We start from the raw sequence: 14,516 nt of genomic DNA, 5'->3' as shown, positions 1-14,516 counted from the left end.
ATTATAGATCACCTAGAAGTCCACTGGGCTTCTTCTATCATCCTAGCTACAAAAACTGTCCTGCTCTTCCTCTGTCTTCCTTACCCTTGTATACTTGTTTCTTATGAAAATCTTAAAAGAAAATTTTGAAAGATAATCAGCTTATCATCTTATGCACCTATGAATAGTTCCGAGAGGATTATGCATCTCCATGCTCCCAAGGATACCCTGTTATCAGAGTATGTGTTAAACTTTCAGTGCCTTCTCCTTATTCCTTTTGGATTTTTGTTTTTACAGTTCTGGGGACTGAACCCAGGGCCCTGAACTAGGCAAATGTTCTACCATGAGCCACATTCTCAGTCCTCACAGTAATGTCTTAAAAAAACAATGTAATATTTGGCTGCCCTCAGTGTTAGCACTAAGATGATAAGTATTCAGTCTATTACCCACATTAAGCAGAGTGCAAAAGTGAAAATACAGAAACTCAATCTTGTGTTCTCTGATTAATTCAATCTTGGATTTAAGCTTTTTGATAAAATCTACAGGATGAGAGTTCAAAATTCCTCTGGGTTACCAGTGAAAATGATCCCTGGCAGAAATCTGAAAAATCCCTTTTAATATATACAGAATTTTGCAACTGGTAGAGAAAAAAAAAAAAAAGAAAAAAAAGAAAAAAAAAAAAAAAGCTTCCTGCTTCACACTACTCTGTATCCCATATGTGGCTGAATATAGCACAATCTTAACTAGAATCTCATGTACAATCCTAAACTAAAAACTATCTATTTCAGGCAATGAAAAGTCTTTCTTATCATCTGTGATCTTTAAAATGTTTTCCTACTTTAAGGAAGTCATTTTCAAAAAGAGATTCCAGCTAATGATTTGTTTCCATGGTAAATGTCTATCCATGTATGGTGATGATTTTTGTGAAATTAAGTGTCCTTCAGTCAGGCACTACTGTGTTGAACAATGAGGGGTACAAAGCCTCTGGGCTGTAGGTGGTTGTGAAAAGAATAATTTTAGAGGCGGAAAAGTTTATTTGGGGATCACGGTTTCAGAGGTCTCAGTCTATAGACAGCTGACTCCGTTGCTCTGTCCTTCTGAGGTATGGCATCAGGTGGAAGAGCGTGGTGGAGGAAAGTGGCTCAGGACATGGCTACCAGGAAGCAGAGAAAGAGGTTGCTACGCTTACCAGGGACAAAACATATACCTCAAAGGCTTGCCCCTAGCGACCCACCTCCTCTAGCCACACCCTACCTGCCTACTGTTACCATCCAGTTAATCTATTCAAGTGGATTAATGCACTGATCAGGCTAAGGTTCTCATAACTCAATCAGTTTACCTCTGAAATTTCTTGCACTGTCTCACACATAAGTTTTTTTGGGACACCTCATATCTGAACCATAACAATATCTATTGATCTGAACCATAACAATATCTATTGACAGCAAGAACCAAAGTGCAGCTGTGAATAATAAAAATAAAATTATGAGAGTCAATAATGGTGAACACTTACTGATTGCTATATGCCAAGTACTATGCTGAATACTTTAATATACTGATTTATTTAATCCAAAGAATTCATGAGGGATAGTACTGTAATTACTATGTTACACACAAGGAAACTTAGCCTAAGAGACATTCAGTAATGTGCCTAAGGTCAAGGAACTAGTTAAGTAGTGGAATTGGGATTCAAATACAAGACTCTGACTCTAAAACACAATGCTTCCTTTTACTCTATCTCTTTCTATATCATCACCTACACAAGTATTACTTTATTTTTCTTACCTAAGTCTGTGTGAATCTGCTAACTTCAGGAGGGACTCACTTGGGGCATTTGGCTAGCTGTGTTCTAATCAACAGGGAGGAGGTCAGTGGCTTGGCGTAACTACAGCACAGAGTCAAGAAGTCAATCGCTATGGGATGGCAGCTCACACCTGTAACCCAAAGACTTGAGAGGCTGAGACAGTTCCAGGCCAGTCTCAGCAACTTAGAGGGACCCTGTCTCAAAATAAAAAATAAAAAGCACTGGGGATACAGTGCCCCTGGGTTCAATCCCCAGTACCATAAAACTACAAAACAAAACAAGATGCTCACCTATGGTTTTATTGCTCTCTGATTTTATTAGATTTTTCAAATAACAATGCAGCATGTACCATTCTCATGGCTGGTTAAACATTAAAAAATAGTGGAAAGTCCATTGTTGACAAAATTTTAAAAAATCAATGAAAAGCTTCTACTCAGTAAAAATATTATGAAAAGTTATTCAGATGCAGTTTCTGCTCTGCCACAGTCTACCCACCACTGCTCCGCTCTCCCATCAAAGGTCTAAAAGCAATGAGTATATCTGATCTCAGAATGGAATCCCCAAAAATGATAAGCCAAATCAAACCTTTTTTTTTCATAAGTTGATTATCACAGTTACTTGGTTATAATGGCATAAAGCTGACTAATGTACGTAAATCACATTTTCTTTATTCACTTATTCATTGATAGACACATAAATTGATTTCATATCTTGGCTATTGTGAAAAGTTCTGCAATAAATATGAGAATGTAAACAACCAAACAAAAAAGCTATGCAGAAAAAAAAAAGCAATAAAGTAATGGCAACTTAGAAGGTAATAAGTACCCTAGTTATTATGTTGAAATGTAGACCCTGTCATAGTTTAGGAAAAATTTAAAAACTGAGTAAGTCTTCATGATATTTGCTAATACCCAAGAATATGCAAATCCAGAACAAATTCTTAGAGTCAATTAAAAATGATGTTGAAAGTAAATAATGTAGATGTTCATGACATATGTGTTCATAAAAAATGGGTTTGAAACTGAGTGTAATCTCACTTTTAGATGTAAATTCAACAAGTATGTACAGAACTGGTATACTGAAAACTACAAAATACTTAGGAAAGACATTGAAAATTCAGAAATGGGCAGTTACACTGTGTTTGTGGATTGGAATACTTAATATACCAAATGTGTAGATTTATTTCAAATTGATAGACAGGTACAATGCAATTCCAACCAAAACCTCAGTAGGATTTTTGGTAGGTACAGAGAGATTAACTCTAAAATTTATATGAAAATACAAAAGAATTAAATAGCTAACCATGTAGAAAAGAATAAAACACTGGAAGGAATCAGGGTACCTGGTTTCAATATATACTGCTATAATAATCAGTAATCAAGACTGTTGGTATTGGTGTAGGGATAGCTACGCAGATCAACAAAACTGAACAGAGAACCCCAAAACAGACCCAGGCAACTATATTTAACATTTTTTTTGACAATGGTGCAAAAACAACTCAGCCAAAAGAAGACAACATTTCAATAAACCATGATGGAACAAGCAGATATTCACAGATTAAAAAAAAGAACCTCAACCCAAGTCTACCATCCTACACAAAAACACACTCAAAATGGATCATGGGTAAGTGTTAAATGTAAAACTGTAAAATTCTTAGAAGAAAAATTAAGAGAAAACCTTTGGGGATTAGGGCTAGGCAGAGTTCCCATACTTACCACCAGAAGTATGATCCATAAAAAGAAAAATTGATCAATTGGACTGTACCCAGATGAAAAAATGTTTGCTTTGCATAAGCTTCTAATATAAGAATGAAAAGAAATCTTGATATTGGAAGCAAATATTTCTTAAATTGACATCTGTTAAAGGACAACTACCTAGGATATATAAGGAACCCTCTAAACATAATAGTAAAAAAAAAAAAAAAAAATCAAACAATCCAAATGGAAAGTGGACAAAAGACATGAACAGACATTTCACCACAGTGGACACACATAAGAAATAAGCATGTAAAAAGATGTTTCACATCATTAACCATTAGAGCAATGAAAATTAAAACCAAAATGAGAAATCATTACATACCAGAATGACTAAAATTAGATTTTTTTGCATAAGAATGAGAAGATAGGTGTCATAATGTTATTTCTAGCTAGTAATGAATGAGTGACTTTTACTTTCTTCATTTGGATTATCTGGCTCTTTCTAAAATGAACAGATATTCTTTTGGTAGTTAAAAGTTAAGGAAGACATCAGCTATAATCAAATTTAAACTATTGACATAAGCAGCCCGACTCAGAATATTTGATATTTTAGGCCAGTAATCCTTGTTTTGACTCTGATTTTTAAGGGTTCAAAGGATTAAGTGCATAGAATGTATTTAAAATGAGCTATCTTTTTCTTCTTAAACCCCACACTTTTTTTTTTTTTCCATTTTTGTATTCTACTTCTTAAGTTATCCAGTAACCTCTAAACTCTCAACGCGCTTATGAAATCCACAGATTGCCAATTTATGAGCTCTTTGGCATCGGGGTAAATCCATATATAGAGAAAGTTAAGTATATCCAGGAGAATATCACATTTATGGAGAGCCAAATGGAGTGGGATTTGACCAGAAAGTTCCAGCAGTTACACTTGGAGAGACTGTATCTCATGAGAAAAATGGAACTATGATTCTAATACAGATGTAAGAGATTTTTCTCATCCTTAGTCACTTAATTCTATACCATTGTCTTGGAGTACACAAATTTCCTGGAATATAAAACACGTTAGTTTTGGAAATACTACTGGTTTTAGGGATGCAGGCTTTAATCAAAATATATTCAGACAGCATGTTAACTATTTCATTCAGTTAATTCTTATTTAATCACATTATCAAATATTCACTCTTTTCTACTTCCTATTAATAAAAACTCATGATGAAAAGTTCTAGATCCAACTTAAAAATGTATGAGGAAGACAAATTTTCTAAGTTCTTTTGGAAGTACACTGTTGAAGTCTACTATTTACTACAACCTAATGAGGTAGACAGTAATATCTTTATCCTTGTTTTACAGATGTGGCACATTTAAATAAGGTCCAAAGAGGTCAAGCAACTTGTTCTAGAACACAAAGCCAACAGAGGTCAGGATTAAGATCCCAACCTGAAGAATCTGGCTGCAGAATCTGTACTCTTAACCACCATGTTATACTGTTTTTGAACTTTCCATTAATATTTACCTAGGCCTGACATGGAGTCAGAGCAAGGTGTGTCTGAATCATGAGAGGAGATACCCAGCAAAGAATTCTGACTTATGACAGAAATAGAAGTTGCAGGTGCTTATGTGGGTTCAAATGCCAGGATTATCTAGAAAAATTAAGGGGTGAGTATGTTTATTAAACTTAAGTCAGGCACTTCAGTTAGAACAGGGCTGTATTTCTAGAGACAATAATTAATAATGCTTACTATTTTGGAAAATGGTAGAAGTGAAGCCTTAAATAGTCATCTTTAAAACTGGGTGCTCTTCCCTTGTTTCGTCATTTCTTATACTGCTTCTTCCCTTACAAAACATGAGGTCTTTCCAATAAGATTACACAAGTTCTTTTACTAAAGCATTTTGGTTTGGGGGAAGAGGGTAGACACACACCCTTAAAGAGAGGGTTCCAAGAATAACATTTTCAAAGTGATCTTGGGTTAACATTACTCATAAGGCCAAGTTGCTTTGCGAGTTTTTAACCTCTGCACTAAGTTCAAGTTTTCTTAAAATATACTTGAGACTACATGGGGTGGAACGAAGCAGGCAAGCTCTGGCGAGGACAGGTGACACCATGTTCCCGGGTGGGCCTCCCGTCAGCCCTGGCACACCTGTGCTGAGCTCCCGGGAGAGTCGTGGTCAGTCACTGTACAGTTCCACCGAAGCTTCTGGTTGGGATTTGGATGGTTAAGTATGAAGAACGTGTTCTTCCCTCTGACTCTCAGAGTGAGGCAAGGTCAAAAGCAACAGGAACTACCAGAGAGCACATGCCTACAAGCCCAGGAAGGTCTGCCTGGCTTTAGACAGACAGACAAAGAGCCCATCTAGGGATAAGCCCTGGGCAAGTTGCATATCTGAATGGCCTTGTCTTGCCCCAAAGTCCAAGATTCAGGAACTCTGAGGTGGAATTGCTTTCTCTAAATTTATTAGCGAATGTCATAAGGTAGAGGAATAACCTCTTCTCTGAAAAACCACGATCAGCCTGACTGATCCCCAAGCTTGCAATCCCAGTTGCACTTTTCCAAAAGGTGTTTTTAATTATTTTCAGTGAGCTAATGTTCCCTTGACTATCTTAAAGACTCAGAAGAGCAGGACAATTAAATTTGAATCTAAAAAAAAAAAAAAAAAAAAAAAAAAAACAAAAGCAAACAGCTGCACTGCAGACCCACGCAGACGAGGCCTTCGGCCTTATTAGAAGTGGCACTCACTGATGGTATTTCACAGTCCAGGAAGCAACTGCCCTGGAGCAAGCCCTCCACAGAGGAGCTCAAAGCAGGCAGCCACAGACAGAACAGTGCAGCAGTAAGCTCAGAGAAAATGTGAACAAGGTTTCCTGTGCCTACATGTGCACTGACTTAGCAGAGAAGCTGGCTGGTTTTGGGGTGAGGTGCAATAGGGAAGACAGTGTATAACTTCCACCCTCCTTGAATTTTGTTTAGAACTGGAGGAGGCCTTAGTGATGATCTAATTCAATTCCCACATTTCACAGTCGAGGAAACATAAAATGAAAGACAAGATGACTTGCTACCGGGCAGCTAGTTAGTAATATGTGGCAAAATAGAGACTAGTATACTGTTGTTTCTATTACAACATGCTACTTAAAAAGTCTGTCCTTGGGGTAGGGGTGGGGGATAGTTCAGTAGTAGAGTACTGAGGTGTAAAGTACTGAGTTAGATGCTCAGCACTGAACAAACAAATAAAACCTTGTCTCAATCTTCCCCATTTACCCACTAGGTGACGTCTCTTGAAGATTATTAAGAAATAATGAATTCTTATACTTACATAAATGCTTGATGAACATGTTCCCCTCAGAAGTAAGACATTAGTAAGACATCCTCTGGTACCATATAAGGAACCCCAGTGAGGAGTGCCTAACTCCAGACTCTAAGCTAAGGCACCACAGATTAGTTGTGTTAGCTTCCTATGCTCTTTGCTTGACATGAGGCTTTTACCTCATCTGAGGCGAATGCTGAAAAATCTTTGTTTCTATTTATTTGTTAAGGGTTTTAATTAAATTAACCTGTCACCTGTATAAAGTTAGTAAACTAAAGAAGAAATTTTTCTCCAAAGAATATTAGCCACTAAGCAGGAATGAATGGGGAAAGCAAACAAATCTCCCTGAATTGTTTAGCTTGTGGATATGCCCATAGCAGTGGTAGGAAAATACAACTGAGTCCTTTTAATAAAATCTGGCCTGTAGGGCAAATCAGCCAGAACACTAGAAAGCAAATTAAAGAAAATTACCAAATTTCTTTAAGCCACTGAAAACAAGTGCTAGACATTGGAATGTGTTAGCAAGGTAGCTATGTCTAGGCACCTGATGTTAACTATATTAAATAACGTTTTAATTTGGGATACTGTACTGGCAGTCAAATGATGACATGATCCTCAGTGATGCCTTTTTCTGATCCTTCACAGAGTTGAGGTGGGAAATTTCCTTATTTCATCAATGTATACTTTCTTTCAGGACATGTAAGCCATGATTGATTGACGGACATGTTAGCAGTGACTGGAATAGAGATTTTAAAATTGTTCTGAGTCAGAAGTCCAAAACATTTAATGTTTACATCACAAAAGGGGGGAAAAAAGACCTGCTTGAATAAATGTTACCTAGAGAAAAGAAATCTGTCTTATATTGTAGTGAGCTAAAGAACTAAGAAAAAGAGGGGCAGATGAACAAGAGAGATATTAACTCTGGGGCAAAAGACACAAGAACCCAAGTCAGGATTAGGAAGAGAAATGAGAGAGTAATGGGAGTGATAAAGAGAGACAGAGGAGAGAGAAAACTGTAGAGTAAGAGAGAAAGGAAAGCAAAAGAACTTGATGCTTTGGGCTGGAGTTGTGGCTCCGTGGTAGAGCACTTGCCTAGTATGTGTGAGACACTGAGTCTGTTCCTCAGCACCACATGAAAATAAATAAAGCCACTGTGTCCATATACTATTTAAAAAAAAAAAAAAGAACTTGATGCTAGCTTAAAACATACAGAAAATGGCTATGTTCCAAAATTTGAAATTGTAACCATTTCTTGGCATTTATTATGAATTAATAATGTGCACAATATTTATATTCCACAAATATAAATACTGTGGATATGTACAAGGAAATAATTTAAGTTTTAGAAATTTATTTTATAATCAGAAAGGTTATCTGTCCATGTATCAGCTATGCTTTGATATACTTTCTTTGGAAATAAGAACTTACTCCAATGCATTATTTTTAATTTTGGAGGATCAAAGTGTCCTTACTCCATAAAGTCTGAAGGTCACACTGAAAGCCTATACTAATTTCAGATATGAAACTACTTTTTCCATATCAACTCAAGCTTTTGACTTAGTTAAGGAATGTTCAGGGAAGACACACACTGAGAACCTCTCCCCTTTGCTGCCTCCTCCATCCTGACAAGCTACCAAATTTTAAAAACCTAAAGGAATACTTGAATAAATTGGAAATTTTCACAAAGAAAGTCTTTGTTATCTTGAGTTAGGCAATGATTTCTTATGATGAAGATGGACTTCACCAAAATTAAAAACTCTGTGAAAGATGCTATTAAGAAAATAAAAAGACAAACCACAGACTGGGGAGAAAAATCTTTGCAAATCACATTATCTGAAAAAAGATTTGTATTCGGAATATATAAATAGCAAGAAAACAATCCAACTTAAAAATGCAAAATATTTGAATAAATGCTTAATGAATATATATGGACTACCAATAAATATATGAAAAAATTCTTAATATTATGAGCCCTTAGGGAAAGGCAAATGAAAACCTGGAGATAGTTGTTTTGGAAAGGAGAAGGAGAAGGGGAAGGAGAAAAGAAGAAGGAGAGAAGAAGAGAGACAAAACTCAGTCAATCAAAAAACAAAACAAAAAAAACTTACCATCACAACAACCAAAACCACTAAGCATTGAGGTTATGTAACAAGTAGAATTCTCCTACACGGTCATGGGAATGCCATTACAGAGCAGGCAGTTTATTGGATTGGACAAAGGGGAATGAAAGGAAGGGAGTGGGGATGAGAATAGGAAAGACAGTAGAAAGGTTCAGATATAATTTTCCTTTGCTCATATATGAATACATAACTGGTGTAACTCCACACTATGTACAACCACAAGAATAGAACCCTGATTGGAATGGGTTGTACTTCATGTATGTATAATATGTCAAGTACACTCTACTGTCATGTATATCTAAAAACAACAAATATGGACTATTAAAACAACAAAGCTGTAATATTAAAACAAAAAAACAGCAAACAACAGAAAAGGAAAGCAGGAAGTTCCTTATACAATGTTAAACTTTCATTTATAATAAAGCTCAGTAATTCCATTCCTACAGGACTACTCACAAGAAGTACAAGTTATGTTCTCTTAAAACCTATACCTGAACACTCATAGTAGCTTTATTCATAAATTCCTCAAACAGGAAACAGTCCAAATGTCCTTCAGCTGATGAGTATATGAGCAAACTGGTAATGTGTAAGACGGAATATTATACAGTAGCAAAGGAGAACAAACTACTGGTGCACCCAACTGCTTGAATGTTATCTCAGGTATACATGCTAAGTGAAAGAAACTAGATTCAAAATGTTATGGTTCTATTTATATGACACTCAGGAAAAGTTGAAATGAAAGAAACAGAAAACAGTGGTTACCAGGAGCTGAAAATGGGGAAGGGAGATGATTAAAACAGCCAGCATGAAGACATTTTTAGGTCTGATGGCAATGTTCTTTATTTTGATTGTGGTGGTGGTGTTATACCATTTATGCATGGTCTAAATCACAATCTATAAAAAAGGGAGGTTTACGTATATAAATTTTTAAAAAGTGTAAAAATGGGGTAGCCATTGCTCCCAGCTCTCCAGTGATTTCCCCTCTCTTGGCAGTGCTGGGGGGTTGAACCCAGGGATTACTCTGTTAATGAGATACATCCCCAGCCCTTTTTATTTTTACATTGAGACAGGGTATCACTAGGTTGCCCAGGCTAGCCTTGAACTTGGAATCCTCCTGCCTCAGCCTCCTGAGTAGCTGGGATTACAGGTGTGTGTCACTGAGTTTGGCTCTCCAGTGACTGTCATTAAAAAATTTAAGAGACTCTACACTAAAATGTTTGCAAAGATCCATAGGATTAGACATCATATGTTGGATTTTGGCCTAGTTGGTAATAAATATCACTCCGATTTTAAAATAGCACTGAATGTTTCCACTAGGAGTTAGGAACTATTAAGAGTACATATATGAGTAGGGTCTTTATTTTATTTTATTTTTTTGCCTCATACAGTGTTAGTACTAGAAGGGGAGATATATGTATTTCTCAGTAGCAATCCTTGAAATAATATAATCAAGAATGCTGATGTCCAAACAAGTATAAATAACTGTGACTTTTCTGTTCCTTTCATCTGTGGTGCTGACAATGACTCTGAGTTGTTCTGTTAATCAGCTCAATAGGTTAACTACTTGAGACTGAATGAAGTAAAGCAGTTGGTGGCAGGTCAAAGATTCCCTACTACTGCCAGAGGGGAAGTGTAACTGTGCTATGTGTTTCATGCAGGTTGCTGCAAAAAGGTACACATTTATTTCGTTAAAATGTCAAGTTTAGTTCTCTAACATGAATCATATTTTATTCAAATGCAGATGCACTTTTGAACTATAGCAGCTCTTTGATTAACTCATCCAATGACTAAACCCATGACCCACTATATTAAAGTTGGGACCTTTACACCAAAGAATCTAACACAGAGATAAATTATCCATTAAAATCCAAGTTGAGAGTACACTACCCTTCATGAAAAGGTAACCACTTTTTTTCAGCTCCTGGAGGTCTCCAGAGAAACACATATGTAACTTAATAAAAAGACATATGTAACTTCTTTTATTTTATCATTTAGGAAAAGGTCATCAACATGCATAGCTCTGATTCCCAGGTGACAAACATAAAGTGACTGAGGAATACATTAGAAACATTTCAGTTGGAGGAAAGGCACTAAGTTCCCTCATGAGAATTGCAAAGCCTGTTGGAGGACATTTGCCCTAGTCTTAGAGCTGTGCTGGGATAAAGAGTGAAAGAGGGCCACAGAGGGGCCACGGAGGGGCCACAGTGATGAGAGACGAAGAAATGGGAATGTTTTTTGCTTTTAAGACAAAAGAGGAAAGAAACTTTGGATTGACATACAATTTTGGGAAATTATGAGCACTTAGAAAAAGCATGGCCTCAAATGTATAACATATGTATAAAAATACTCAGTAAAAATCAGTCATTTTTTCCCCTAAGTGAGATAATAGTAAAAAAAAAGAATTCTTAAAGGAGGAGAGAAGGTACAAAATGTCAGCCATCTTAGTGTGAACTGTTTTCCTTAATTTATAATCAAACCATGTTCCACAAGAAGCTGTTTTAAAATGTTAATGTTTTCTTCAGCTAAACTTCAGATTATCAATTCTAGTTGCACAGTAGAATCACCTTAGAGACTTCTAAGAGAATTCCTTCTCCAGGGGTTCTGAAGCAGTTGTGAACTACTGCTTTGGGGATTATCCTTAGCTTAGGAGGATCGACTGAGACCTTCATCATATATACATACCTTGAAGTGTGCCAAATTTCTACAGACTTAACAGAGAAATCTGAAGATAGTAATGAGGACAGGGAATGTGCCTCCCTGTTATGAAATATTTTTGGATTTACCCTTTAAAAATGGTCTAGCAAGGACAATGTTGAATAGAAGTGGTGAAAGAGGGCATCCCTGCCTTGTTCCAGTTTTTAGAGGGAATGCTTTCAGTTTTTCACCATTTAGAATGATGTTGGCCTTGGGCTTAGCATAGATAGCCTTGACAATGTTGAGGTGTGTTCCTACCATCCCTATTCTTTCTAGTGTTTTCAGCATGAAGGGATGCTGTATTTTATCAAAAGTTGCCTCTGCATCTATTGAAATGATCATATGGTTCTTAACTCTATTGATGTGATGAATTACGTTATTGATTTCTGGATGTTGAACCAACCTTGCATCCCTGGGATAAACCCCACTTGATCATGGTGCACTATCTTTTAAATATGTTTTTGTATGCAATTTACTAGTGTTTTATTAAGGATTTTTGTGTCTATGTTCATCAGGAATATTGGTCTAAAGTTTTCTTTCCTTGATATGTGTCTTTGTCTGGTTTTGGTATAGAGTGATACTAGCTCCATAGAATGAGTTTGGAAGGGTTCCCCCCTTTTCTATTTCATGGAATACTTTGAGGAGTATTGATATTAGTTCTTCTTTAAAGGTCTTGTAGAACTTGGCTGAGAATCCTGATCCTGGGCTTTTCTTGGTTGGTAGGCTTTTGATGGCTTCTTCTATTTCAGTGTTTGAAATTGATCTGTTTAAATTGTGTATATCTTCCTGATTCAGTTTGGGAGGATCAAATGTCTCTAAAAATTTGTCAATGTCTTCGATATTTTCTATTTTTTTGGAGCAGAGATTTCAAAGTAGTTTCTAATTATGTTACGTATTTCAGTGGTTGTCTGTCGTGAAATCCATACGCAGTAAAATGAAATTAAACCTGTGTCTCTCACCCTGCACAAAACAACTCAAAATGATTCAAGGACCTAGGAATCAGACCACAGACCCTACACCAAACAGAAGAAAAAGTAGGCCCAAATCTTCATCATGTTAGTTTAGGACCAGACTTCTTTAACAAGACTCCTAAAGCGTAAGAAATGAAAGTAAAGATCAATAAATAGGATGGATTCAAACTAAAAAGCTTTTTCTCAGCAAAGGATACAATCAATAATGTGAAAAGAGAGCCTACAGAGTGGAAGAAAATCTTTTCCACACACACTTCAGATAGAGCACTAATCTCCAAAATTATATTATAAAGAACTTAAAAAACTGCACCAAAAATACAAAGAACCTAATCAATAAAGGAACCGGACAGACACTTTACAGAATAAGATATATAGGGGATTAACAAATATATGAGAAAGTGTCCAACATCTCTAGTAATTAGAGAAATGCAAATCAAAACTACATTAAGATTTTATCTTACTCCAAGTAGAATGACTGTTATCAAGAATGCAAGCAATAATAGGTGTTGGCGTGGATGTGGGGGAAAAGGTACACTCATACATTGCTGGTGGAATTGCAAACTGGTGCAGCCACTGTGGAAAGCAGTATGGAGATTCCTCAGAAAACTTGGCATGGACCCACCTTTTGATCCAGTTATCCCACTCCTCGGTTTACACCCAAAGGACTTAAAATCAGCATACTACAGTGAGGCAGCCACATCAATGTTTACAGCAGTTCAATTCACAATAGCTAGATTGTGGAACCAACCTAGATGCCCTTCAGTAGATGAATGGATAAAGAAACTATGGTATATATACACAATGGAATATTATTCAGCCATAAAGAAGAATAAAATTATGGCATCTGCAGGTAAATGGATGAAATTGGAGAATATCAGGCTAAGTGAAATAAGCCAATTCCAAAAAAACAAATGCTAAATGTTTTCCCTGATAAATGGATGATGACAGATAATGGGGGTAGGGGAGTGGGGGAGTAAGAGATGAATGGAAGAACTTCAGATTACATACAGGGAAATGAGAGGGGTTGGATATGAAACATCGTGGAATGAGAGAGACATCATTACCCTATGTACATGTATGATTACAAGAATGGTGTGACTCTACACCATGTACAACCATAGAAATGAAAAGTTGTACCCCATTTGTGTACAATGAATCAAAATGCAGTCTGTAAAAATAAAAAGTAAAAAATTAAAAAAATAGAAACCAAATGTAAATTTTATAAGTAAAAAGTAATAAAAATAACAGAAAAAAAGGTCCAGCAAACAAATAGTGGTTACTTTATAACTACCTAATGTGTTAACCAGCTTTTTGTCACTTTGACAAAATACCCGAGACAATCAACTTATGAAGAGGAAAGGTTTATTTTGGCTGATGGTTTCAGAGGTTTCAGTCCATGGTCATTTGGCTCTCTTGCCTTTTTGACCTGTGGAAGGGCAAAACATCATGGCAGGTAATGTGTGGTAGAGGAAGTGGCTCACTTTATGTGCTTATCTCATGATATTAGGGACCAAAGTGGGTGGGGGGAAAAGATGGAGGTGGGGTCCCAACATCCCCTTCATGGTCATATTTATATGATCAGATTTCTTATTTATATTATATTTTTTGCGATCAGATATCACATAAATGTGGTTATATTTATATAAATATGGTTATATTTATATTTTGATAATTATGCTCATAACTTTCTGTGAAAAGCTACCATAAGAATTTCTATGGCAAGAATCAAAGAAATGGTGATGTTCAAAAGTTTCTATAAGTCAAAAACACAATTCAGTTAAGACTGATTATTCTATGCTTCTTAAAAAATGTAACAGCAGTCAGGCACGGTGGTGCACGCCTGTAATCCCAGTGGCTTGGGAGGCTGAGGCAGGAAGATCACAAATTCAAAGCCAGTTTCAGCAAAAACAAGGTGCTAAGCAACTCAGTAAGACTCTGTCTCTAAATA

General features: G+C 36.3%; 1 protein-coding gene across 4 annotated transcripts in view; it reads right to left on the bottom strand.

Moving 5' to 3' along the window:
- The window catches only part of CMSS1 (cms1 ribosomal small subunit homolog), a 367,164-nt gene that overhangs the window by 83,141 nt on the left and 269,507 nt on the right, over positions 1-14,516 (bottom strand). Inside the window, exon 1 of one of the 4 annotated variants that reach the window (XM_079100570.1) lies at positions 6,793-14,129. The exons of 2 other annotated variants lie outside the window; for them this stretch is intronic. In XM_079100570.1, coding sequence (XP_078956696.1) covers positions 6,793-6,811 — 19 coding nt within the window. In that variant the 5' untranslated portion in view covers positions 6,812-14,129. Of the gene's footprint in view, positions 1-6,792; positions 14,130-14,516 lie in introns of those variants that run through there. One more of the 4 variants, XM_079100572.1, reaches the window with a different exon arrangement.

The sequence above is a fragment of the Sciurus vulgaris genome (genome assembly GCF_902686455.1).
Source record: "Sciurus vulgaris genome assembly, chromosome: 10".
NCBI classification, from domain to species: Eukaryota; Metazoa; Chordata; class Mammalia; order Rodentia; family Sciuridae; genus Sciurus; species Sciurus vulgaris.
Note: the sequence above shows the minus strand (reverse complement) of the source record. Positions and strands in the feature narration are given on the sequence as shown.